General features: G+C 34.4%; 1 protein-coding gene across 1 annotated transcript in view; it reads left to right on the plus strand.

Moving 5' to 3' along the window:
* The first annotated feature begins 1,315 nt into the window (after positions 1-1,315).
* Positions 1,316-24,645, plus strand: part of LOC106468082 — a 34,826-nt gene continuing 11,496 nt past the window's right edge. The window contains exons 1-8 of the mRNA XM_022396386.1: positions 1,316-1,443; positions 8,507-8,605; positions 9,968-10,090; positions 11,270-11,361; positions 17,281-18,190; positions 19,372-19,575; positions 20,896-21,095; positions 23,882-23,943. Of these exons, the coding sequence (XP_022252094.1) occupies positions 1,317-1,443; positions 8,507-8,605; positions 9,968-10,090; positions 11,270-11,361; positions 17,281-18,190; positions 19,372-19,575; positions 20,896-21,095; positions 23,882-23,943 (1,817 nt within the window). The 5' untranslated portion in view covers position 1,316. The remainder of the gene's footprint in view (positions 1,444-8,506; positions 8,606-9,967; positions 10,091-11,269; positions 11,362-17,280; positions 18,191-19,371; positions 19,576-20,895; positions 21,096-23,881; positions 23,944-24,645) is intronic.

The following is a 24,645-nucleotide window of genomic DNA, read 5'->3' on the forward strand; positions in this document are numbered from 1 at the left end:
ATGGTGATAAAGTTTCTCATCATTAGACCTGGTATTACTAATTTTTCACGTTTAATTGTCGTATTGTTCAGGCTCCAAAAACTATCGCACAAAGTGAAATTGATTTGGATACAACTTCTAAACTAGTTGTCAGAATTAACCTATTTTGATGAACATCGAATGCCATATTCAGCGTACGTTTGGATAAAACCTAAATATTTCAACGCTCACAACAACAACATTTATTTGAATAACAGCAGTAAGAGGCAAAGCTTACCAAATGTTTCAGCAAAGGGAACAATGGATTAGTTTTATTAAATTCCAACACCATCTACTAGAACATTAGTATTATTAACACTAGCACTATCTTTAAGAACATTAGTTTTATTAACACCAACACTATCTTCAAGAACATTAGTTTAACACCAACACCATCTTCAAGCAACCCTGAGATAAAAGCAACCTTTGCTTTTGAAGAAGAAGAAGAAACAGTCCACATAAACTGAATTTATTACACTTGAAACACCGTTTTGATTTTGTAATTACAAGTAACAGGAAGCACAGGATCGTCTTCTCATGTTTCCATGGTGATATATAATCGTTTTCTATGCTGAAAAACAGGTAGTAGCATGGACAAAAGTAATCGACTTTTAGCTAACAAAATATTGAACAAAAATAACACAGAGAAGGTCCATTAAATCCTCAGCGAAACAACATTATTGACATTTCGTCTTCAAAGAATAGAAATCTTAATTCACAACTATCGTTATGGAATATTTGTAATAAATTCGAAAATGTTTCGGATGTTCGTACTCCATATTTATCATTAGTTTAGTCGCGAATTTCGGTTAAAATTAAAACATTTCTTTCAAGTATATAGCTGCTAAAATGTTAACAGATAATACATAACTTTGTTGGGATATCAAAGTATTGTAGACTTTTCATGTTAATTATATACTACAGAGTTCCATTGGAACACGAGGGCATTACAAACTCTTGCTACATGCTACAGCGAATTCCATTGGAACACGAGGGCATTACAAACTCTTATATTAATAGATACTACAGCGAATTCCATTGGAATATGAGGATATTACAAACTCTTGTATTGGTATATACTACAGAGCTTCATTGGAACACGAGGGCATTACAAACTCTTGCTACATGCTACAGCGAATTCCATTGGAATATGAGGATATTACAAACTCTTGTATTGGTACATATTACACAACGTGTTTACTGTAAATACCTAGTAGTGTGTCGTGAGATATATAGATATTTGTGCAACATATGACTGTCGGTTTTATATATGTGTTCTCTCTACTTGTAGGGCACAGATGTACACAATCAACCTTCCCAAGAAACTCACTTGTAACGACTGTACAATTCGTCTGTTACGTCAGGCTAAAGAATTGGGCAGCCGATACTTGTTTTGGAGTTGTGCCGACGTATCTGTGGTTCCAGGTAAGTAGTTCTAATCTGGTACGTTATTACCTTGAAATGTTCTATCATTGTTAGTAACATTTGTTTCGCTAAAAAAGAGGGTGGGCCATAATAATGCAACTTTCGCGCATTTACGCTATGTACGCTAGCCGTCCCTAATTTAGAATGTAAGAGTAGAGGGAAGGCAGCTAGTCATCACAACCCACCGCCAACTTTCGGGCTACTCTTTTTACGAACGAATAGTTGGATTGACCGTCACAGAATAACGCTTTCACGGCTGAAAGGGCGAGCATGTTTGGTGGGACGGGGATTCGAACCCGCGACCCTCAGATTGCGAGTCAAGCGCACTAACCACCTGGCCATGCTGGGCCTGATTATGCAACCATTTACTTCTGACGCAGTGCGGACCTCAATGTTGCACGTAAGGCCTTCATACTTATTAACACACAAGTGCGCGTGATAACAGCTTACGACCAGTTTCGATTGTGATATATTACTGAGTTCGGAACACCTGAGAAGGGTGGAAAAATCTATCAAACTGAGAGAAAAAAGTGTATTCCAAGTGTATTGTTGCAAAGGTGAGAATTCATACCCTTAAAAGTGTACATTTGGTGTAAATAAAAGTTCATACACCTTTTATGTATTCAAAAGAATGAACTTATAAGCAGAATAGAAAGTCGTGTAAGTATTATTTGAAAATAATAAAAAGAACTGTTAACAAACTCACTTGCATTAAGATAATTTTATCATAACTATAAAACGTTATGAATATATTTTTTATAAGACAATGACTCTTCAAAATGTATACATTTACAACTAAGCTTACACTTGTATAAAGTGTGGCTTTTTAACTGTATTATTATTTAATAATTTTATTGTGCGTAAGGAATCACTTTTGTTTACTGATAAAGTGTGTAAATTGACTTATTTTTGGTGGAACTCCTGCGTCAGTACTTCACACTCATAAAAGTGTGAAATATTACATTGTTTTAAAGCGATATAAGGTGACATACATAATTACAAATAGGTCATATCATAAACTAGGACTAACACCAAGTTCTCGACAAGGCTTACCGTTAGGAAACCAAGAAAAAAAATTAAAGAATCCATTTACGTCAGGTTACACAAAACTCCACTCAACCGATATCTCGGCTTTAACATCAGCAATTTCTGAACAACCTCTTTCACCAAACTTTACAGAATGAGTTATGGTGTAATATAAAGCGCTTCCAGATACATCTTCTCACTCGGAGAAACAAATGTAAACAAAAAAAAATCAACAAAGCAAACACTGTCCAGTTAACAACTTTGAAATTTCGGCGCCCGGATAGTGAAATTGGGCTTTTCAGGTATTTTTCCTACTTTACCCCACACAACAACTTCTTGGGCACTTGATCTATCAATTCACACCAAAATTCTTCAGTTTTGGATCTTTTGATCTACAGATATTTATATATTCCGCGAAACACTCAGTATTCCTTTTACACCACGGGTAACACAAAGGAAAATTATATGATTTCCGAGCTTCCTGTTTCTTCAATCCCAAATCCCTACTACAACAACTAATATAAGGCCTGATATTAATGACAAATGTAATTATACTCATGCTTCGCCAGCTTGTAAAAAGCCCTTACACCATAACAGTTGTTTTTGCAACAAATGGCTTATATGAATAGTGTTTCGATCACTACTGTGATTGTTGTATCCCAGCCAGCCTGAAGAGTTCTGGATTCAGCAAATCGCGTCGTCGGCAATGGATATAGGGAACTAGGTGTGGTCGGAATACTATTACCATACAATCTTCTAATTCTTGAAAATCCCTAAGGGACTAGATAAAGAATGTAGTGTTTAAAAATATTATAGGACAAATAGTAATGTCTTATGACAAGTATAATTATAATCGCGCTTCGCCAGCTTGTAAAAGGCGTTCACATCATAACATGATTAAAATCAATTACATTTGTCTTAATTATACTTGTAATCAGCCATAGTCATATTTTTCAAGAATTCATAACGCATAATACATGTATTGTTCCTAATCCATTCTCATGCATTTTCAAAAATTTAATTCATTATCGCCATGTTTTCAACAATTATTAAATCTCTATACGTGTATGATACCTAATACATTTTTATATATCTTTTAAATTAACTCAAATCTTGACTATCAAGTTTTTATTCCACTAATATTTAAAAAAACATGTTATTGTTTGGTTTGTTTGTTATGAATCTCGCGTAAAGCTACACGAGAGCTATCTGCACTAGCCGTCTCTAATTTACGAGCAGTGAAAGACTAGAGGGAAGGCAGATAGTCACTACCACCCACCGCCAACTCTTGGGCTACTCTTTTACTAACGAATAGTGAGATTGATTGTCACATAATAGCGCCCCTACGGTTGAAAGGTGGGAAGAGAATACGAACCCGCGAGTCGATCGCTCTAACCACCTGGCCATGCTGGGCTAAATATCTTATTAGTATTTTATAATATTTAACTTTGGATCAGCGCTAGAATCTGGGTTTCGATACCCGTGGTGAGCAGAGCACAGATAGCCCATTGTGTAGCTTTGTGCTTACTTACAAACAAACAAATAAATTTATTCATGTATAATTTAGCACAAATGAAACAAATAAATCAATGGAAATGAAACAGTCTACAGTACTGTTAAGTTATCTAATCCGCTGAGCTGGACACTAATATAAAGCCTCCGGCCAACTCTGGTCATTATGGCACAGTTTAAAACAAAAACTAAGAGAGTTGAAAATCGAAATACATATGATGACAAATTTGACTTAATTTACTCAGTGGACGTAAAGTTCAGAATGAAAAGAGCAGATAGTGTTCCACGTTAAAAGTCTTGTTAGGCTAAACAGTGAACGTAATGTTCAGATTGAGTAGAGCGGATAGTGTTCCACGTTAAAAGTCTTGTTAGGCTAAACAGTGAACGTAATGTTCAGATTGAGTAGAGCGGATAGTGTTCCACGTTAAAAGTCTTGTTAGGCTAAACAGTGAACGTAATGTTCAGATTGAGTAGAGCGGATAGTGTTCCATGTTAAAAGTCTTGTTTTCAGGAATCATTATCATACCACCTAGATAGTTTTACTGTAGACTAACAAAGGGTCAGCGGTAAGTCTTAATCTGGTGTTTGATTCCACGTAGTTAACAGAGGGCGGATAGCCCACTATATAGGATTGCGCTGAAACAAACAAACAACTTCGGTAAAATCTAGGTTACATACGTTGTTCAGTGTTATCTAGGTTAGCTACATTGCTCAGTGTTATCTACATTAGTTACGTAGTTCAATGTTATTTAGGTTAGCTACATTGCTCAGTGTTATCTACATTAGTTACGTAGTTCAATGTTATCTAGGTTAGCTACATTGTTCAGTGTTATCTAGATTAGTTACGTAGTTCAATGTTATCTAGGTTAGCTACATTGTCCAATGTCATCTAGATTAGTCACATTGTCCAATGTTATCTAGATTAGTCACATTGTCCAATGTTATCTAGGTTAGCTACATTGTTCAGTGTTATCTAGATTAGTTACGTAGTTCAATGTTATCTACATTGCTCAGTGTTATCTAGATTAGTTACGTAGTTCAATGTTATCTACGTTAGCTACATTGTCCAATGTCATCTAGATTAATCACGTTTTTCAATGTTATCTAGATTAGTCACATTGTCCAATGTCATCTAGATGAGTCACGTTTTTCAATGTTATCTAGGTTACTTACGTTGTCCAGTGTAACATAGATTAGTTACGTTGTCCAGTGTTACCTATGTTAGTTACGTTGTTCAATGTTATCTCGATTACTTTGGTCGTCCATTGTCATCTAGTTTAGTTACGTTGTTCAGTGTTATCTATGTTAGCTAAATTGTCCAATGTCATCTAGATTAGTTACAATGTCCAATGTTATCTAGATTAGTCACATTGTATAATGTTATCTAGATTAGTAACATTTTTCAATGTTATCTAGGTTAGCTACATTGCTCAGTGTTATCTAGGTTAGCTACATTGCTCAGTGTTATCTAGGTTAGCTACATTGCTCAGTGTTATCTAGATTAGTTACGTAGTTCAATGTTATCTAGGTTAGCTACATTGCTCAGTGTTATCTAGATTAGTTACGTAGTTCAATGTCATATACATTAGTCACATTTCGAATGTCATATACATTAGTCACATTGTCCTATGTCATAGATTAGTCACATTTTCCAATGTTATCTAGATTAGTCGCATTTCCAATGTCATATACATTAGTCACATTTCCAATGTCATATACATTAGTCACATTGCCCAATGTTATCTAGTTTAGTCCCATTTTCCAATGTTATCTAGATTAGTCACATTTCCAATGTCATCTAGATTAGTCACATTGTCCAATGTCATCTAGATTAGTCACATTGTCCTATGTCATAGATTAGTCACATTTTCCAATGTTATCTAGATTAGTCACGTTTCCAATGTCATCTAGATTAGTCACATTGTCCAATGTTATCTAGATTAGTCACATTTTCCAATGTCATCTAGATTAGTCACATTTTCCAATGTCATCTATATTAGTTATATTGTTCAATGTTATCCAGGTTACTTACCTTGTTCAATGTTATCTAGGTTAGTTACGTTGTTCAGAGTTATCTCGGTTAGTTACGTTGTCCAATGTTACCTAGGTTAGTTACGTTGTTCAATGTTATTTAGGTAAGTTACTTGTTCAGAGTTATCTTGGTTACTTATGTTGTTCAATGTTATCTTGGTTACTTATGTTGTTCAATGTTATCTTGGTTACTTATGTTGTTCAATGTTATCTTGGTTACTTATGTTGTTCAATGTTATCTAGGTTAGTTACGTTGTTCAATGTCATCTCGATTTCTTTAGTCGTCCATTGTCATCAAGTTTAGTTACGTCGTTCAGTGTTATCTAAGTTAGCTACATTGTCCAATGTTACCTAGATTAGTCACCCAATGTTACATTTTCCAATGTTATTTAGATTAGTCACATTGACCAATGTTATCTAGATTAGTCACATTGTCCTATGTCATAGATTAGTCACATTTTTCAATGTTACCTAGATTAGTCACATTTTCTAATGTAATCTAGATTAGTCACATTTCCAATGTCATCTAGATTAGTCACATTGTCCAATGTTATCTAGATTAGTCACATTTTCCAATGTCATCTAGATTAGTCACATTGTCCAATGTCATCTAGGTTAGTTACTTGTTTAATATCATCTCGATTTCTTTGGTCTTGCATTGTCATCTAGTTTAGTTACGTTGTTCAGTGTTATCTAGATTAGCTACATTGTCCAATGTTATCTAGATTAGTCACATTTTACAATGTTATCTAGATTAGTCACATTTCCAATGTCATCTAGATTAGTCACAGTGTCCAATGTCATCTAGATTAGTTACGTTGTTCAGTGTTATCTAGGTTAGCTACATTTTCCAATGTTATCTAGTTTAGTCACATTTCCAATGTCATCTAGATTAGTCACATTGTCCAATGTTATCTAGTTTAGTCACATTGCCCAATGTCATCTAGATTAGTCACATTGTCCTATGTCATAGATTAGTCACGTTTTCCAATGTTACCTAGATTATTCACATTTTCCAATGTTATCTAGATTAGTCACATCGTCCAATGTCATTTAGATTAGTCAAGTTGTCCAATGTCATCTAGATTAGTCACGTTGTCAAATGTTATTTAGAGAAGTCACATTTTTCAATGTCATCTAGATTAGTCACATTATCCAATGTCATCTAGATTAGTCACATTGTCCTATGTCATAGATTAGTCACATTTTCCAATGTTACCTAGATTATTCACATTTTCCAATGTTATCTAGATTAGTCACATTTTCCTTGGAAATGTGACTAATCTATGATATAGGACAATGTGACTAATCCAGATAACATTTTTTCCAATATCACCTAGATTAGTCACGTTGTCCAATGTTATCTAGATTAGTCACATTTCCAATGTCATCTAGATTAGTCACATTGTCCAATGTTATCTAGTTTAGTCACATTGTCCAATGTCATCTAGATTCGTCACATTGTCCAATGTCATCTAGGTTAGTTACGTTGTTGAATATCATCTCGATTTCTTTGGTCGTCCCTTGTCACCTAGTTTACTTACGTTGTTCAGTGTTATCTAGGTTAGCTACATTGTCCAATGTTATCTAGATTAGTCACATTTTCCAATATTATCTAGATTAGTCACATTTTCCAATGTTATTTAGATTAGTCACATTTCCAATGTCATCTATATTAGTCACATTGTCCAATGTTATCTAGTTTAGTCACATTGTCCAATGTTATCTAGATTAGTCACGTTGTTCAATGTTATCTAGATTATTCACAGTGTCCAATGTTATTTAGAGTAGTCACATTTTCTAATGTCATCTAGATTAGTCAAATTGTCTAATGTTTTCTAGATTAGTCACATTTTCCAATGTTAGCTAGATAATGACATTTTCCAATGTCATCTAGACTATTCACATTTTCCAATGTCATCTAGATTAGTCACATTGTCCAGTGTTATCTAGAGTAGTCACATTGTCCAATGTCATCTAGATTAGTCACATTGTTTGGACAATGTGATTACTCTAGATAACACTGGACAATGTGACTAATCTAGATGATATTGGACAATGTGACTAATCTAGATAACATTGGACAATGTGACTACTCTAGATAACACTGGTGTCATCTAGATTAGTCACATTGTACAGTGTTATCTAAAGTAGTCACATTGTCTAATGCTATCTAGAGTAGTCACATTGTCCAATGTCATCTAGATTAGTCACATTGTACAGTGTTATCTAGATTAGTCACATTGTCCAATATCATCTAGATTAGTCACATTGTACAGTGTTATCTAGAGTAGTCACAGTGTCCAGTATTATCTTAATTAGTCACATTACTCAATATGATGTACTGTGCTGTATGTGTTAGAATATAAAAATAATGGACTTTTATAAAATTAGGTCAGGTTTAGAATATTAACAGAGTTTTATCATTAAAAAGCTAATTCCTGTTATTCCATTATTCCTTTTGCACAGAATTAATATTGGTTTTATTCGACAGTATCCGAGTTCCGCACAATATGTTCTAATCACGGAAAACTAGAAGAAGAACGTTGCGTTTGTAACCGGCTATTCTCTGGAAATGTGTGTCAGTACAAGGGTAAGTGTCGACCTTTAAGTAAACGGAGACACAATTCTTGTCATGTTAAGTAAAATAATACTTAGAATAAGTTGAATAAACAGAGTAAAGAATAAATTCTAATTAGGTAAATGGTTCGAAAAGAGCATAAAATAGTTACATTATAGCCACATAAAATAATTAGTTACAAGAATATACAAAAAAATGTTTAGTTAACTGAATTTATTACAAAGTATTTTACTTGCTATTGAGTATTGTTATAGTAACAACATTGACCAATTGGCTGGAGTTACAAGAAAAGGCTTAGAATCGTTATCACATATTTAAATCGCGTAGATAGCATTTAGTGTACAGGCACATCGTAATATACAAAACATTGGGGGGAGGGGGAGCAGTGTTAATGAATATAAATTGTTTTCTGTGTACTACAAGATCGAAAGTCAAACAAATAATAAGAATGTTTCCGATAATAACACAGGTCTGCGATGGTTTTATTGTCTTGAAATTGTCCAACAGTAATTTTTGTATGCTGAATCCGAAAATGATATCCATTTTTCTCCATCACTTACACATTTTTTCACAAAACTTCATAACGCAATACATAAAAGAAAGACCACAACACGTAGTTTTGAGACTAATGGACATAGATTTTACAAAAAAAGAAAAAAAATCAGGATGAATGAGAATGTATATTCGCTTGACATCAATGTTCTTCCAGTTTCTTTAGTTTGTTTGTATTTTTGTTAACAAACATAATAAAAAAAAATGTTCATCGTGGTAAACGAAATAATAATTTGATCTAAGAAAGAATTTTTTCCATTCCGATGTGTAAAAAATCCTTACGCGATAGAAAAAAAATGAATATTATTTTCGAGATAAAAGGAGCTGAATTATGAAAAATCCGTAATTAAAACCAAAATAACTTTTTGTGTAACCAGTATACACATTATAAAGATACACGAAACGATAGTAACATCGTAATGTTTAGAATTTGCATAAGAACTATAGTATTCTTTCATTTCAACTGACAAAGTCAGCCGACTAAATAAAAAATTGTCAGCCAAATACCGGAGGCCCAATGGTATTCGGGCACCCAATTTAATTATTGAAGGAACGTGCCCCTTTCTCCTGGCCCGGCTTCTACGATGTGAATCTTCAATACTTTGCCTGTGGGAAAAATTTTCAGCAAAATACTTGGTGGTGCAATAATATTTGGGCACCAAATTTAATTATTGGGGGAGCGTATCCCCTCTATGATATAACTGTTGAATACTTTGCCTGTGGGGAAAATCTTCATCGTATTTTTAAACACTTCTTGTTACATAGAAACATTTTTAATATAATTGTAAAAGCTGAAAAAGATGAACATTATTTGAAATGCAGATGAGTGCTGGTCAGATGAGGATTGTGGGCCTAATGGCAATTGCATCAATGTAGACAGTACAACATTTCCCAAGATGCAGTGCTTCTGTAAAGAAGGATGGTTTGGAGAAAAGTGCAACAAAGGTAATTTTTTCGTGGTTGCTTTTTGTAGTTTATATTTTAGTTTGTGAATAGTCTGGGACTAAAACCATTTTTAAAAATAAAATAGTAAATTAATTGTTTTTTTTTCTTTCATCTGAACAACAATTTTATGCGACTTGAAGATTAAACGACCAAGTCAGAGACCCCGAGATTAAGCATAACCACCCCTAACTTACAGCTACTAACCAGAGGGAAGGGAACCAGTCAGCAACACCCACCGCTTACGCAGCCACTCTTAATCGAATAAAGTAGTTGACTGTCTCATTTATAACACGCTCGCAGCTGAAAATGCGGTTCAAACCGCAGACCTTCTGTTCGAAGTCCGGCACTGTAAGCACTAAGCCACACCGGACCGTGAACAATGTATTTAATTCAATAATTTACACTTCCAAGCCTCCTTATTGAAATAATAATTACAATAATATATGAAATGGGACATTTGTCGTCACGTCTAATATAACAAATGTTATCAAGTCCTGATTAATCTTCACCATGTAAAAGCATCATTCATCCATTCTTTACATCCTTAGATAATAACAAGACAACCAACCAACTGCTTAAAGCTGTTTTACTGGTGACTGTGGGCTTTTGGTGGGAGAGCCCAAAAATAACGGAAAAAAAACAGAAGAGTTAGGGACAACAATAACCAAACGAAACTATCACTTTGCTCTCAGGACTTCATTTATCTATTTATCTTTTTTTTTTTGCTCTTGCATTTACTCATTCCGTATAAGCACTTTTTTTTATTTAAAAATTTATTAAAAACAGGTCAAGAAAATGTTGATTTTGCTGTTATCACTTGCGAAAAGTATTTTAATATGAAGAGGGGTCGCAACGAAAACTTCGCTGAAGTAGGAGGGCGCTACTATTTCAAGTTCAGAAAACACTGGCACCAGGAATAACTAACCCTCTTAGAATTTTCACTGGTATCCTCGTCCTCATGGTATATAACAGGTTGATTGACAATCGGAGCGTAGATGACGATTTCAAGATGGTTAATTGATTTTTTTTACTTTTCATATCTCTCGTTAGTGACGTAAAGCTTCTCAGCTTAATTACTTGGACTGGCAGAGTTTTAAAGTAGGTAACATTCTGTTGACACACAACTAATTCTAGGGCTACATTTTTTTTTATTTATTTTCTGTTACCTTTTATTTGCAGAATCTCCTGTGAAATCCGTTATGGTGGATTTGAGCAAATATTCTAAAAGAGAATTGTCAGATGATTATACCCTATACTGGAGAATCATTCAGGTAAATTATGGTTATCGTTACAAGAAGTGAAAACTAATCTTTTTCTGACAATTTTCGCCCCTATATTTCCTGGCCATGTAAATATATTTAGTGACATACATATTGAAAGGCCATAATGACTAAATAAATCCACCGAATGATGATTGTTTCTAATGAAACAGTAGAGTGACTGAATCTTTCCTTAAGGATTAAGCTTTTTACCAGAAGCTTGTGTGACATAGTGTTTTAAAACGCGCCTGTAATGCCTAGGTACAAATACTATAAAATTAAAGCCACAGGATGTTGCAAAAGTATAAATATTATAAAATCAAAAGCCATAGAATTTTGCTAAAACTCACGTAAATCTCTAGATGTGAACATACAAATATAATATGCAAAACAAAATGGTGGACATTGTCATTCTAGTCCCGTGTGAATCTTAAAAATAGAAGCATAATAATAAAAGAGCAGTAGATCCGGCATTATTATTATTTGAAAATTACTGAAAATAAAATTCTAAACAAGACTACTATCTTTAATTTAATGATTTAATAGTCGATTTGGAATTTTATTGTGTAAAACTATTACTGAACAAATCACAAACATATTGGTATGTAAATTTGATTAGTAAAGCCGAAATCTTGTTCAATTTTGCTAAAGCTCCGAGTTCAGACACGATTCTGTTTATACAAGTTTTTAACACCAGAAAGGAAACGAATCTTCTGTCATTGTGATTAAATGTGGTATTGTTGAGCAAAGTCATGGACAGTATTTTTAAAACATTTTTTATCGTGTTATAAGTAAATTCTTACATAACTTAACCCTCTGTTTCACACATTACGAAAACACGGTGGGAAAAAAACGTTCTTTGAACTTCCAACTTAAATAGGTCTACATTGTACGAAAATGTTTATATATATATATATATATATATTTGGGTAAGTTATAAATGGGTTTCGTTACTTAGAAGTAACATTGTTCAATTTAAGAACAAACAAAAAATATTCCATAAGTGTTTCCCAAAGTGGGAGCCGCGGCTCCCTGAGGGCCTTGAAGCTTTTTTCTGGGGGGCCACCAAACAAAGATGCTGAATTAATTTTGATTCTAAATAAACAATAAGCCGATAAAAATTTATGTTTAACTGATTAAATCATACAGTCGAAAGGAGATGTTATTGTTTTTACTACGGCACTGTTTTTCAATCACCATACTAAAGTTATAGGTTGGGGGCCTCAAACTTTTTTATTAACTCAGACTAAAATAATTTTGGAACCACTGTGTTAACCTACAAAGATAGATTAGTTGCCTGTATGTTCCAATGTGCAACAGAGGGTCAACAAGGTGTATTCGACTGATTTTAAACTGAACATGATATTTTTATTTTCACTAGTTTTACGAGCCACAGTTATTTTAAATTATATTTTTATCCGCCTTTCTAGCTTCTTAATATCTATTTTTTAGAATTATATGAAAACATATTTCTTAGTGCTATATTCGTTCAAATTTACGATGCAAATGAATTTTTTTCTCTGTTTTATACACCTCAACATTTTGTTCTCTGTCAGAGCTCCAAAATATTCTCACACGCAGGAACTGTCGTACCAGAAAATCATACTCTCGACGGCCAGTTCACATCCGCTATAAAAAAATTGTATACGGAATTAAAATGAATTTTATAGCATTTTGCAAGCAGCAGTATGTTATTGGTATGTTCTAAGTAAAAGGAAGCATGCCGTTCAATTCTTTAATCAATGAGTATTTTGTTTTATTGTTTTTTTTTCTTCTTTAATATCTATAAGAAGAAAAAGACATTGGTGTAACCCATTAATGATAGACAGAGGTACGAGATCCAAAATGTAACATTTGATTTGTTTAGGTGAGCTGATTTGAGGTCAACCATTGTACTAAAGGACTGTTTTATCTTTATGGTGCACCTTTATATGTAGCATATTTGTAAAATAGGCGGGAAACGGTGTTGTATCTTAATTAAATTCAATACAATGTGTTGAAGTATATTGGGGAAAATATTTTCTTTAACAATGCTCAGTAAACCTTTTTTCTTTTGGTTGTTTGAAAAACTCCACTCTTAAATAGAAGATTATTACGACTACATAATTTGTTTTACGGTATGAGGCCTTTTAATGGCTGTTACACTTTTAAACGTCATCACGTCCATGAATCAAATTCCTGAACAAGCCGCTTGTTTCAAACGTAAGGCTCATTGGCTTTATTATAAAATTCATTTTAGCAATTGTTTTATTATTTTATCCTAACTCGATATGTGAACACATATAATCTTCGCTTTATCACATCTTCAACAACCTGTTTATGGTATTCAGTCATGTTTTGTGAAGTCATTGAAACAGTTCACGTGATTGTTCTTTCTTCCGTGGCGTGACGTGCCACATAGCGCCACCACTCATTATACCAAGTTGATTTTAAACAATAATTATTAACATCGCTAACGATCCATATTTGCATCTAATTTTCATACTCGCATATTTTCTTTATTTCATGAAGCTCACTCATAAAATAGGTCATGTTTTGTTCATCTTTACTTTAACATGGAACAATGATGAAAATTATCGAGTTAAATATTACTAAAAAAACTTAGCCTGATTTGGAACTAGCCAATTGCTTAAGTTATTTAAAAAGATACCAATGGGGGAAAAAACAACAACTTTAAAAACCGGTATTCCATATTAGCTTGAAGGATTTGTAATTTATTTAACCAAAAAAGTAGAATATTTATTAAATTTAAAGCTTTGAAAAACATTTAAATGAATCTTATGCTTATTTTTTTATTTAATTATGTAGATTTTTTTCCGAAAAACTCGTTCTATTTGTTGTTTCTTTCTAAGATAGAACTGTTCCTTAAGAAGTTATCAGATCTATTGAGTTAACCTGACAAGATAAAGTGTGAGATAACGTTTCAGAACACTTGCTTATATGTCGTGAGGTAAACCCTAATTTAACAATTGTTACAGTTTAATAATGCGTGAGTAACCATGGTTTTAATGTGTATGTGTGTTTTGGGGAGGTCATATCTAGGGTTACCAGATTTCTAGTCAAAATCTAGGGCGTTTTGTTTTTCTACTGAATGGAGTGACGCTGTAACAGCTCTGAAACAGTTTAACTTACAATAACACACGTTTTACATTTGTTAAATGACCTGATATTTGTTGCATCGCGTTTTAAAATCACAGAAAAACAAAATTTGGTAGAAGCTTGCACAGTTAAAAAAACAACAACAAATAAGATAAAAAAAAACGCGTCTAAATTGTTTTGAACCCGCTCAAAAGAAAAAAAATATTGCTTGTTCGATTTCTTTTTCACGGCTGGGCAGGTCTTCAAATCTCGGTTCGGGCGGCTGCCCAATGACAGGTTAAGAAAACGTAGCAGAAAGAGAAATAACACTTTACTGTGTGATTTATCTTTGTCAGGTGATTCTTCAAATTAAATTTAAAGGAGTCATGTATATGACAAATCGTACATATCAAACTCGCATTAAGATACGAAGAAACCGGGGTAGTATAATACTTTTATTGTTTCTGATTGGGACAAAAGGGGGGATGACTAAAACTGGAACAACCCTAGTTTCACTTGGATGATGTTTGCTAACCCTAGTCATAACTCATACAATCCTAGTTTCACTTGGATGATGTTTGGTAACCCTAGTCATAACTCATACAATCCTAGTTTCACTTGGATGATGTTTGGTAACCCTAGTCATAACTCATACAATCCTAGTTTCACTTGGATGATGTTTGGTAACCCTAGTCATAACTCATACAATCCTAGTTTCACTTGGATGATGTTTGGTAACCCTAGTCATAACTCATACAATCCTAGTTTCACTTGGATGATGTTTGGTAACCCTAGTCATAACTCATACAATCCTAGTTTCACTTGGATGATGTTTGGTAACCCCAGTCATAACTCATAGCAAGGAAAATGAAACATACACATCACATCTATTCGTCCATTTTCATTTAAACGATAAGTATGACTTGAATTAATAAATGAATATTAATTTCGGACACTGCTGTGGCTTTATATTACATATTAGAGTCATCCTTTTTGTCAAAACATAACCAAAGATATAGTGTAAAAATATAAAGCCCATGCAACTATTTAGGAGTAGCTTTAGGAACTGGGAATGGAGAATTTTGTGTACCACGAGCGTGTTAAATTGTACTCCTCCGGGTGGGAGTAAGTTTATGGACATACTATGCGTATATAGCTCATTGTGTAACTTTGCGCTAAAAGAAAACAGTATGTTAACTGGGCTGTATTGAAATGAATAGTAACTTTTCACTACAGGTTCATAAATATTCTAAAAAGTCAAAAACAAAACAGACCAATTATTTTGTTCGTAGTTTCATTTTTCGATAAGCTATAATGTTCAGGCAACATGCGGCCACAGATTTCTAAACATGATGAACTTATACCCGCGGGTTTTTTACCAAGAATGTAACATTTGCAGAGTAGTAGCTGTCGTCAGGAGTAATTAATAAGCATTGTTTCGGTGAAACGATGTGTGGTGGCGCATCAGTATAATGTATTTATTTAGGTCGAACTATAAAAGGAATAACGAAAACAGGACCGTTCGTATTTACAATTTACTTTTATTAAAAATTCACACACATTACACCTAACGGTCATTTAAGTTTTAGGAAAGAGAACTTAAGCCTACAATAATTTGAAAAATATATGTATTTCGGTAGTTATTAGAACATAAGCAAACCATCCACAGTATCCGCTACCACTAGAACTACAGCGAATGCCCATTCTGAAGCAAAATCTTCTTGTCACAGAATACAAAGGAAAGTTGTTTTTGTCTTATATCATCACTCTGTTAATGTACTTAGTGTTACGTCTCGCCATAAGATTACCGCTGAAGTGAAAACAGAAACTCTGCTAACGAATATAGTCAAAAGAACGTGCGCAGTCACGAAGTAAACCATCTCTTCCCGCTAAAAACTATAGAAAAGGAAAAGTGACCCCGAATCTGATGTCATCGTAATTCAATATCGCTGATTAAACTGAATAGTAGATGACAAACATACAGACACCAGTGGCATACGTATAGATGGAGTAGTCAGCCACGTGATCAAACTCGTGAAAGGCTCCAAAGGTTCACTTATGAAATATATAAAATTAATACTTTAGGTCCCCAGGGGTACTCATGATACACAGTTATTGATCGTGAAAGGTCAACCTGTGGAGCAACAAACTTCCAGTCAACAACTATAGGCTCCCATACCTTACAAATATGCTATACTATTATACAAAGCAATCTGAAACATGGTTTTAATTTACTTTGTAATTTAGTGTATATTTTTTTCTACTTGCGCAACAATAATAGGGTTGGCTCCAGTTCCTCTCCATTGGGGAAGGGGAAGTGGAACTTTTGTTGACTCTTCTTAACGATATAAAAAAATCGTATGATTGTTTTTAAATTGGTGATTTGATTTTTTAAACCGATAGGGAAAATGAACTTTAGTTGGGTTGGCCAGAGTGAAATTTGGGGTTGCACGGTTCACAGCAGCATCCCTTAGCGCTGGCCCTGTTGGGCTGTAAGTGGGAGGGGAGAGACAAATTCTTGCCTTAGGGCTTTCGTAGGCCTAGTATGCCACAGATGAGTACAAAGAGTGCTTGCTCCAAATGTTTTAATAAGATTTTTTCCACATCCTTATTCTTCAGGTAGGGTTTTAGTTCATAGATATGGGATGAGTTATTGGAGTTATCGTTCATTATATCAATATGTATATCATGAGTAATTGAAGTTATCGTTCATTGTATTAGTATGTATATCATGGGTTATTGGAGTTATCGTTCATTGTATCTTAGTGTCATATATACTCTTTAGATCGTCAAGTATAATAGCTGTTTTTTGTTGTTGTTTTCCACTGAATTTGTTTTAATTTCGCTATTAAGGAAACTGGAGAGATTGAAGCTGTTCTCAAAGTTAGTGGTACAAGTTTTGTAGCTCTTGGATGGAGACCTCAAGGTATTGAATCTAGCTGTAAGGCGTTTCCTCTGATCAGAGATCGTCGCGGTACATCATCACTCGAGTCAGAAACAGGCAAGAAAACGAACCTTATAAATGGAGAAAAACGTATAGAGGAGCCTGTTGCTGAACCAACTTCCGAACAGGTTCCTGAAGAAGATGCACAAAATCACAACACCCATGACACACACAAGACCCGAGAAAACAATAATCAGGACACTTCTAAACAAGCCACATCTTCAAACATCAACAAGGGGCCAAGAGCAAACACCACTCCAGGCCCTTTACCTTCAGCGCCTTTTGGTGGTCCACCCTATTACTTTCCACCATCACAAGCTTCGTTGAATGACCACGGCTTTGGTTTCCCAGCATCCGGAGATTCCGAGCAACAAAACTACAAACACATTATTGATGAAAATGGTAATTTAATTGGCATCACACTAGTGGACAGTCCTCAGAAAGCCCCAGACAGACGCAATTTTTATTCTGGGGGCCGTTTCAAACGTGGGGCTCAACAACTTACTGAACCGGAAGCATCTGTGGAACCGAACGTTTCTGCAGAACCATCGAAGAGCAAACCAAGTCCATCAGAGAAATCTAGTACGTATCCACAAACGTCTTCCTACACCCCTCGTCATGAATTTCACGCCATGGATTGTACAGATATTGTAATGGGGGTTGTTCGAGGAAAGGCTAGTCGTATCTTTGACTATTACACCCGCGACAGATCGACACCTCGTGTTGATTCTTACTATGGTGGAACAGATAGTTTGACTGCTGCAGTAGGAGCTGAGGACAATGGAGTGACCACAGTTTTATTCCGAAAAAAAATAAAAGGTAACACGAAGTGTAGTTCTTTCTTGCAGGTAAAGTTTAACGTAGTAGAACACTTGTCACGTACTTATATTAACAATAAATGTCTTTTTGTTGTACTTGGTAGATACTTGTCTCTATCATGGCTGCTTAGTATGGGTACACAGCTTTTCATGAGAGGCAGATAACTTCTTATGAGAGGTACACGGCTCCTCATTAAAGCTTCTCATGAGGGTGCAGTCTTCCAGAAATTGAATGAACTTAGCAACATGAGACAGATCAAAGAATATTCGAGCAATTTAGTTTCATTTTCGTTACTTGGGCTGGTACTATGTAAAAGCTTGAACTGAAGAGCTTATGTTAGGTCAGCAATATGTAAAACCTTGAACTGAAGAGCTTATGTTAGGCCAGTACTGTGTAAAAGCTTGAACTGAAGAGCTTATGTTAGGCCAGTACTGTGTAAAATCTTGAACTGAAGAGCTTATGTTAGGCCAGTACTATGTAAAACTTGAATTGAAGAGCTTATGTTAGGCAGTACTATGTAAAAGCTTGAATTGAAGAGCTTATGTTAGGCCAGTACTATGTAAAAGCTTGAATTGAAGAGCTTATGTTAGGCCAGTACTGTGTAAAAACAAGAATTGAAGGGTTTATGTTAGGCCAGTACTGTGTAAAAGCTTGAACTGAAGAGATTATCCAGGTGAAACATTATCAGCTGCTGTGACCTGCTAGGCAGTTAAAACTCGTACCAACACTTTTTTGCATTTTATTTAGCAGAAGTAGAATTGTTTATATCCATCTGAGTATTATACACTTAAGAAATGTCAAATGTTTATAGGAGTTTTATCCACCATGATTTAAATACCGAGTTATGAATTGTTACGTTATACGGCATTGTCTGTTGTAAACAACAACAACAAAAAGAAACTTTAAGAAAATTAAACGAAATGAGCTATTCAGTAAGCACAATATTATATTAGTGATAGAATAACGCAGAAATGCATTTTTCACATTCCTCTCAGTTCATTACATGTTTCAAACCAAGGATGTTAAATCTGTGATATAGTGCCTTTTTATAAAAATATTAGGCCTAGCATTTTTATCACTAATTTTAGGCCCACTAGTTCCATTCCTTCATCATGTACTTTTGGCGTATAATACTCAATGAACTGACTTGCACCTAAAATATCTAATTTCACCTTTTCCAGCAAAAGAACTCACTGACCACACCATTGAGAACAGTTTAATGAACATTATCTGGGCCAAAGGTCAAGAGCCTGGAAAGTACATCCACCAGCCTAAAACAGGAATTGAAGCCGGTAACGCCAAGATAACAGATTTCTACAGACCTGATGAGATTAAATATCACGGACATGGAAAACAGCGGGGAAAGCTTACTCTGAACTTTTTCGGTAAGAGGAACCAGTTCTGTAAGTACCTAAGGGTTTGAATAAGCTTATGTAGTTCCTGTGTATTGTGACTGACAAGTTTACATTGTAACACATAAGCATCGTTCCTACCAACTGAACTGTGTATTAAAAATATATTGATTTGGCAAAGAATTGTGTTCAAAGTGATAAACTGAAGTTAGTTTAACAAAACACAATAATATAGATAAATTAATAACAGTTGTATTATTTAATTTAAAACTTTTTTCTGCAAATCTGAATGACATTTGCATTGAAGCTTAGAATTTAATTTGGTTACAAAGTGATAAACGTTTAAAAGTGAAGTACTTACAAATAATGTAACTTTAGAATTCCCTGTATAAACTATCACTAACATCTTTTGTACTAACTGTCAAAGTATGTAAAGTTTTTAATTGCTTTGTCAATAACTGTATCTTATAAGCTATAGTCCGATATTCCGAAGGGTCATAGTTCCTAAAAATGAACTTGTAAGCAATTACACGTGTAGGCTTAGTGTTCATTCAGGTTATTATATTACATAAACAATAGTATGTGTACAATGTTATATTAGGGGCATAAGCCAATAACATCTTGAGGCATATTCGTAATCATTCCAGAGACCTATATTATTCGTAATTAAAGCTTTCTAAACTTTCGAAAAATTGTCTAAATTCTAATAATAATAATAATAATATCATCATAAGTACAGCAGTACTTATAGTAGGAATGGAACGGATACACAATACATGCAATACAATTTATTTACTCGTTTAAACCTTTAACAACCAAATAATAAATGCTTAAACGTATTTGAGAGTCACCTTTAGATGATAAAGAAACCACAAAATTACAATCTATAGAACCACTTTAGAAAGTCAACAGAGCAGATACAAAAAAAAATTCATAAAATCACAAATTTCTCAATCTCACTGACTGACTGACGTTGTTGAAAGTTCTTAGCTGTATAACAAACAGACTTACCATAGTTATAAGTGCACCAAATAGAACAATAGCACGGGGAGCAAGTGCTGACACTTTTCTATACCAAACTTCACCAAAAGAATAGCTATTTGAAGTACATCAGGTAAGACCTTGAATAGGGACGCCATTTTAAAATACATACATCTGCTCGCTCACTCCGTATACCAGTAGGTGTGGGAACCAACAGATGTATCCTACCCTTATACAAAAAAACTGACGTAAGGTGTTCCTGTCAAGGTATACATATTGGTTTACAAAATTTCAAATCCATTTCCTCGAGTTAAGAACTGTTAGTATAGTAATATATATATATATATTGTATATATTATTCTGTAATTATAGATGGAACAAGTCAACCCTCTGCAGCGACCATTGCGTCACCTAGTGGCGAGTGGAAATATCCTCACAACTGTATAGAGCAGAGTTGTCAATATCACATTAAATGGAACATGGAAACTGATACTGATGATATCCACTTCGTCATTCACAGCTCTAATGGTGACAAGTGGACAGGTGTTGGTTTTTCGAAGAATCCCAAAATGGTAATAGTTTACAATTATTTTACTCAAAGATATCGATAATTCAAACTAAAAAAAATAAAATTCAAAAATGCTGAAGTGCAATTAATTTCGTAACAAAATGTTTTCCACATTTTAAAGTACACTGATTATACTTCATTCGGATGAGCAACATATATTTCTATAACAATCTAGTTATTTAATATATCTATAAACGTAAATAAAATCACGACCCATGTCATGAGCTATCGATATCCTACAAGTTTGCCTCTCAGCAGTGGCATGTCTTCAGACTTACAACGCTAGAAACCTGGTTTCGATATCTATGGTGGGCAGAGCACAAATAACTCATTGTGTAGCTTTGGGCTTAATTATAAACAAAACTATTTTTCCACAAGTTCACTAATCCAGTTAAACTTAAATTGGACCCAATTTAGACTTAACTGGATTAGTGAACTTGTAAGAATATCGATAACTCCTGACGAAGCTGTAATTGCAAAATATTGAGCTAATAAAGTTACATTCTGGAGATATGGGTTTCATAATAAACTCCAGTTTCCGTTAAACAAAGTTAAGAACAACTATTTATTTAATAGTCTCGTTTTTGTTTATTTACTGACTACGTATATTTTATTACAAGTTACAGCTTTTACAGTAAAAATATATCTTTCTTACTGTAAAAGCTGTAACTTGTAATAATATCTATTTATTTGTTTACGCGAAATAGACTGATCTTATGATGCATCAGGAGACTGAGCTTTTTAAGTGCGGAGATGTAGTCACATTAAGTTAGTCGGCAAGGCAATGAGTAAGAGCAAGGATAATTCCGATTTTCAAAGGAGGGTGATAGTCGTGTCCGTTTAGCAGAAGTGTTGTTATTAAAGACGTTTCAGTTCACAGGCATCAACCATCAGATCCTACAACTGTACAAAACACTTCTATTACTACGAAAAACTGTGACAACCAACTACTCGTAACCGACCGAGAAAAAAACAACAACTATTGAACAGGCTTCAGTAGTGGTCAGATTCGAATATCTATGATCATACCGTGTAAAGGGCATTGCTGAACCAAATTTGTTTATATCATTTTCAAACTGGATGAGCATGGCCTAGTGTTCAGCGTGCAGAACTGTGAATTCGAGGATCAAGTCCAGTTGCCGGAAATTCGTGTTCTGTGCTTTCTGGCTGTGGATGCATTATAAGATTGACATTATTTGGTTAGAGTAACCCAAGAGTTGACAGTGGTGCTATTGACCAACTGCCTTCTCTCTAGTCTGTCGGCTTAAAATTAGGTACGGCCAGCGCAGATTGCCCTTATATAGCTTCACACAACTACCAAAACCAACGAATCAATTACAAATGTGAAAATAGCCTTAATGCTCAGAGCACAAACTGTAACAAATGAATGACTAGAAGCATGTGGTGTATTTTTGGTGAGATGTATTTCAGCTATTCTTTCTGAAACTAAACCTAACACAAGGAAAGACTGCATGAGATTCTTGATCATGTTAACATTGTTCTGACAATACAAGCTACCGGAGGTGTGTGTGTGAACCTAACACAAGGAAAGGTTACACGAGGTTCTTGATCATGTTTACATTGTTCTGACAATACAAGCTGCCGGAGGTGTGTGTGAACTCGTAACCGACCGAGAAAAAAAAACGTATCTCTTTATCTAGATAATCAGAATTGGATCATTGTCCATTGGAAATGTGTAATGTGGTCAAATAAATTACGCATTAAATTGTTCTGTAATGATAGTAGGGTTAGCGTGTGGCGACAATGCAATAAAAATCGTTAACCCATCTTGCATTGTCTCCAATGTACAAGGTTTTGGAGGTGGTGTAATGTTGTGGGGCGCATAGTCTAGGTCTCCTGATTTATCAGGATAACCATATATTACTAGTAAATATTTGACCCTAGCTGACCATGTACATCCCCTAATGCTCTACTTTTACCAAACATAGTTGGTTATTTCTAAGATGATGAAGCAACTAGCCAGACAGTTAGAATTTTTGTGATCGGTTCACTGAGCGTTATACAGACTTCTAACATCTACCATGGGCTGCATAGTCCCCTGATATAAGAGATATCGGGGGACATAGCCCATTATCGACAACTGTACCGGGATTGGAGGCGGTATTGATGACAAAATGGTCGGAAATTGAAGGAGTTATCTTCAAAACACTAGTGAAGTCCGTATCACATTGTATCGAGGCTGTAATAAAGGTTTTCGTGGTCCAACACGTTATTAGGTTGGGATTCCTAATACATTAGCCAATGAGTGAGTGCGTATCCAACAGGTGATATTTATGAATTTATCGCCGTGGTTTACACAAGCACGTTTATTTGATTTTGAGCATGGAAAGCTTCCATGCCAATGAGGTATCACAAATACTCCATAATCAAAGTCATGACAATGAGGTATTGTAAGTATTCCGTAATGAAAATTAAGTGTTCGTATGATACATCAACGTAAAAAGATAGCATGAATAAAATGATTTTGACATGATACATATGAATAGTTGGAATAATGAATAAAAACCAGTAAAGTCCTCCGGAAAATCATCAGTAAGTTACAAGTATAAAATCCAATGATTGATTCCCCGCGATTAACAGAGTGAGATAGTACATTGTGTGGCTTTGCGCTAAAAGTAAAACATAGCAACAGTAATGAACCAATAACACTGTTTAAATAAAACAGAAAGGTGTAATTAAAAAAACAAAAACAAGTAAGACTGTCAATTAGATTATTTCTGCTGTGCGATTATTATTTTAAAGTTCAGGTTAAAACTTTTCTTTGAACAGCCCAACAGTGACGCCGTGATAGGGTGGGTGAATGAAATCGGCCAAGTGAATGTCATTGATGCGTAAGTATTTCTTTCGTTTCAATTCTACTCTACTATAAGGTGCTCTGATCTTAAGCCTCGTGTAGTTTTGTAGTGATAGTGACTAACCCTAAAGATATTTCCTCTTTATTTACAGAAGGACTTTGATTGCCAGCGCACGTTTTCGCAGGTGATTTTATGAATGAGACAGCAACTTAACAGTCATGCGCGCTGATTCAATAATGAGGAAGTGATTGTTGACTGAACACAATTATAAACTAAGGTTAATTTTTAGAACAAGAAAAAGTCATGTATATCAATTCATGATCAGTACAATAAAATGTAAAATTAAGCGATAAATTGGATTACTGATAAGTAAAGTTCAGAGTTACCAAAGTTATGTATAAGGGTTAAGAATGAGTTTGAAATAGAGTAGACAAAGCTATGAACAAGGATTAATTAATTTACTGAAAGACAGTGGAAAACGATCGGGCAAAAGTAGAAAATATGATATATGTATCTGTGAACAAAAACTGAAGTTTAGTATATGTATGTATATCATTTTTAATAACTTAAAATAATAATACACACTGTATGATAAGCATAAGCATAAACAGAGTTAATCTGATATGACTGAGTAGTAGTTATCAGTTCAATAGATTTCTCTAAGATCTACATCTCCCAATGACAAGCTCATTTTTAATTTATTTCCTTAAAAATTTAAACACGAAACGACTTTTCACT

The sequence above is a fragment of the Limulus polyphemus genome, unplaced genomic scaffold (assembly GCF_000517525.1).
Source record: "Limulus polyphemus unplaced genomic scaffold, Limulus_polyphemus-2.1.2 Scaffold2864, whole genome shotgun sequence".
Classification (NCBI taxonomy): domain Eukaryota; kingdom Metazoa; phylum Arthropoda; class Merostomata; order Xiphosura; family Limulidae; genus Limulus; species Limulus polyphemus.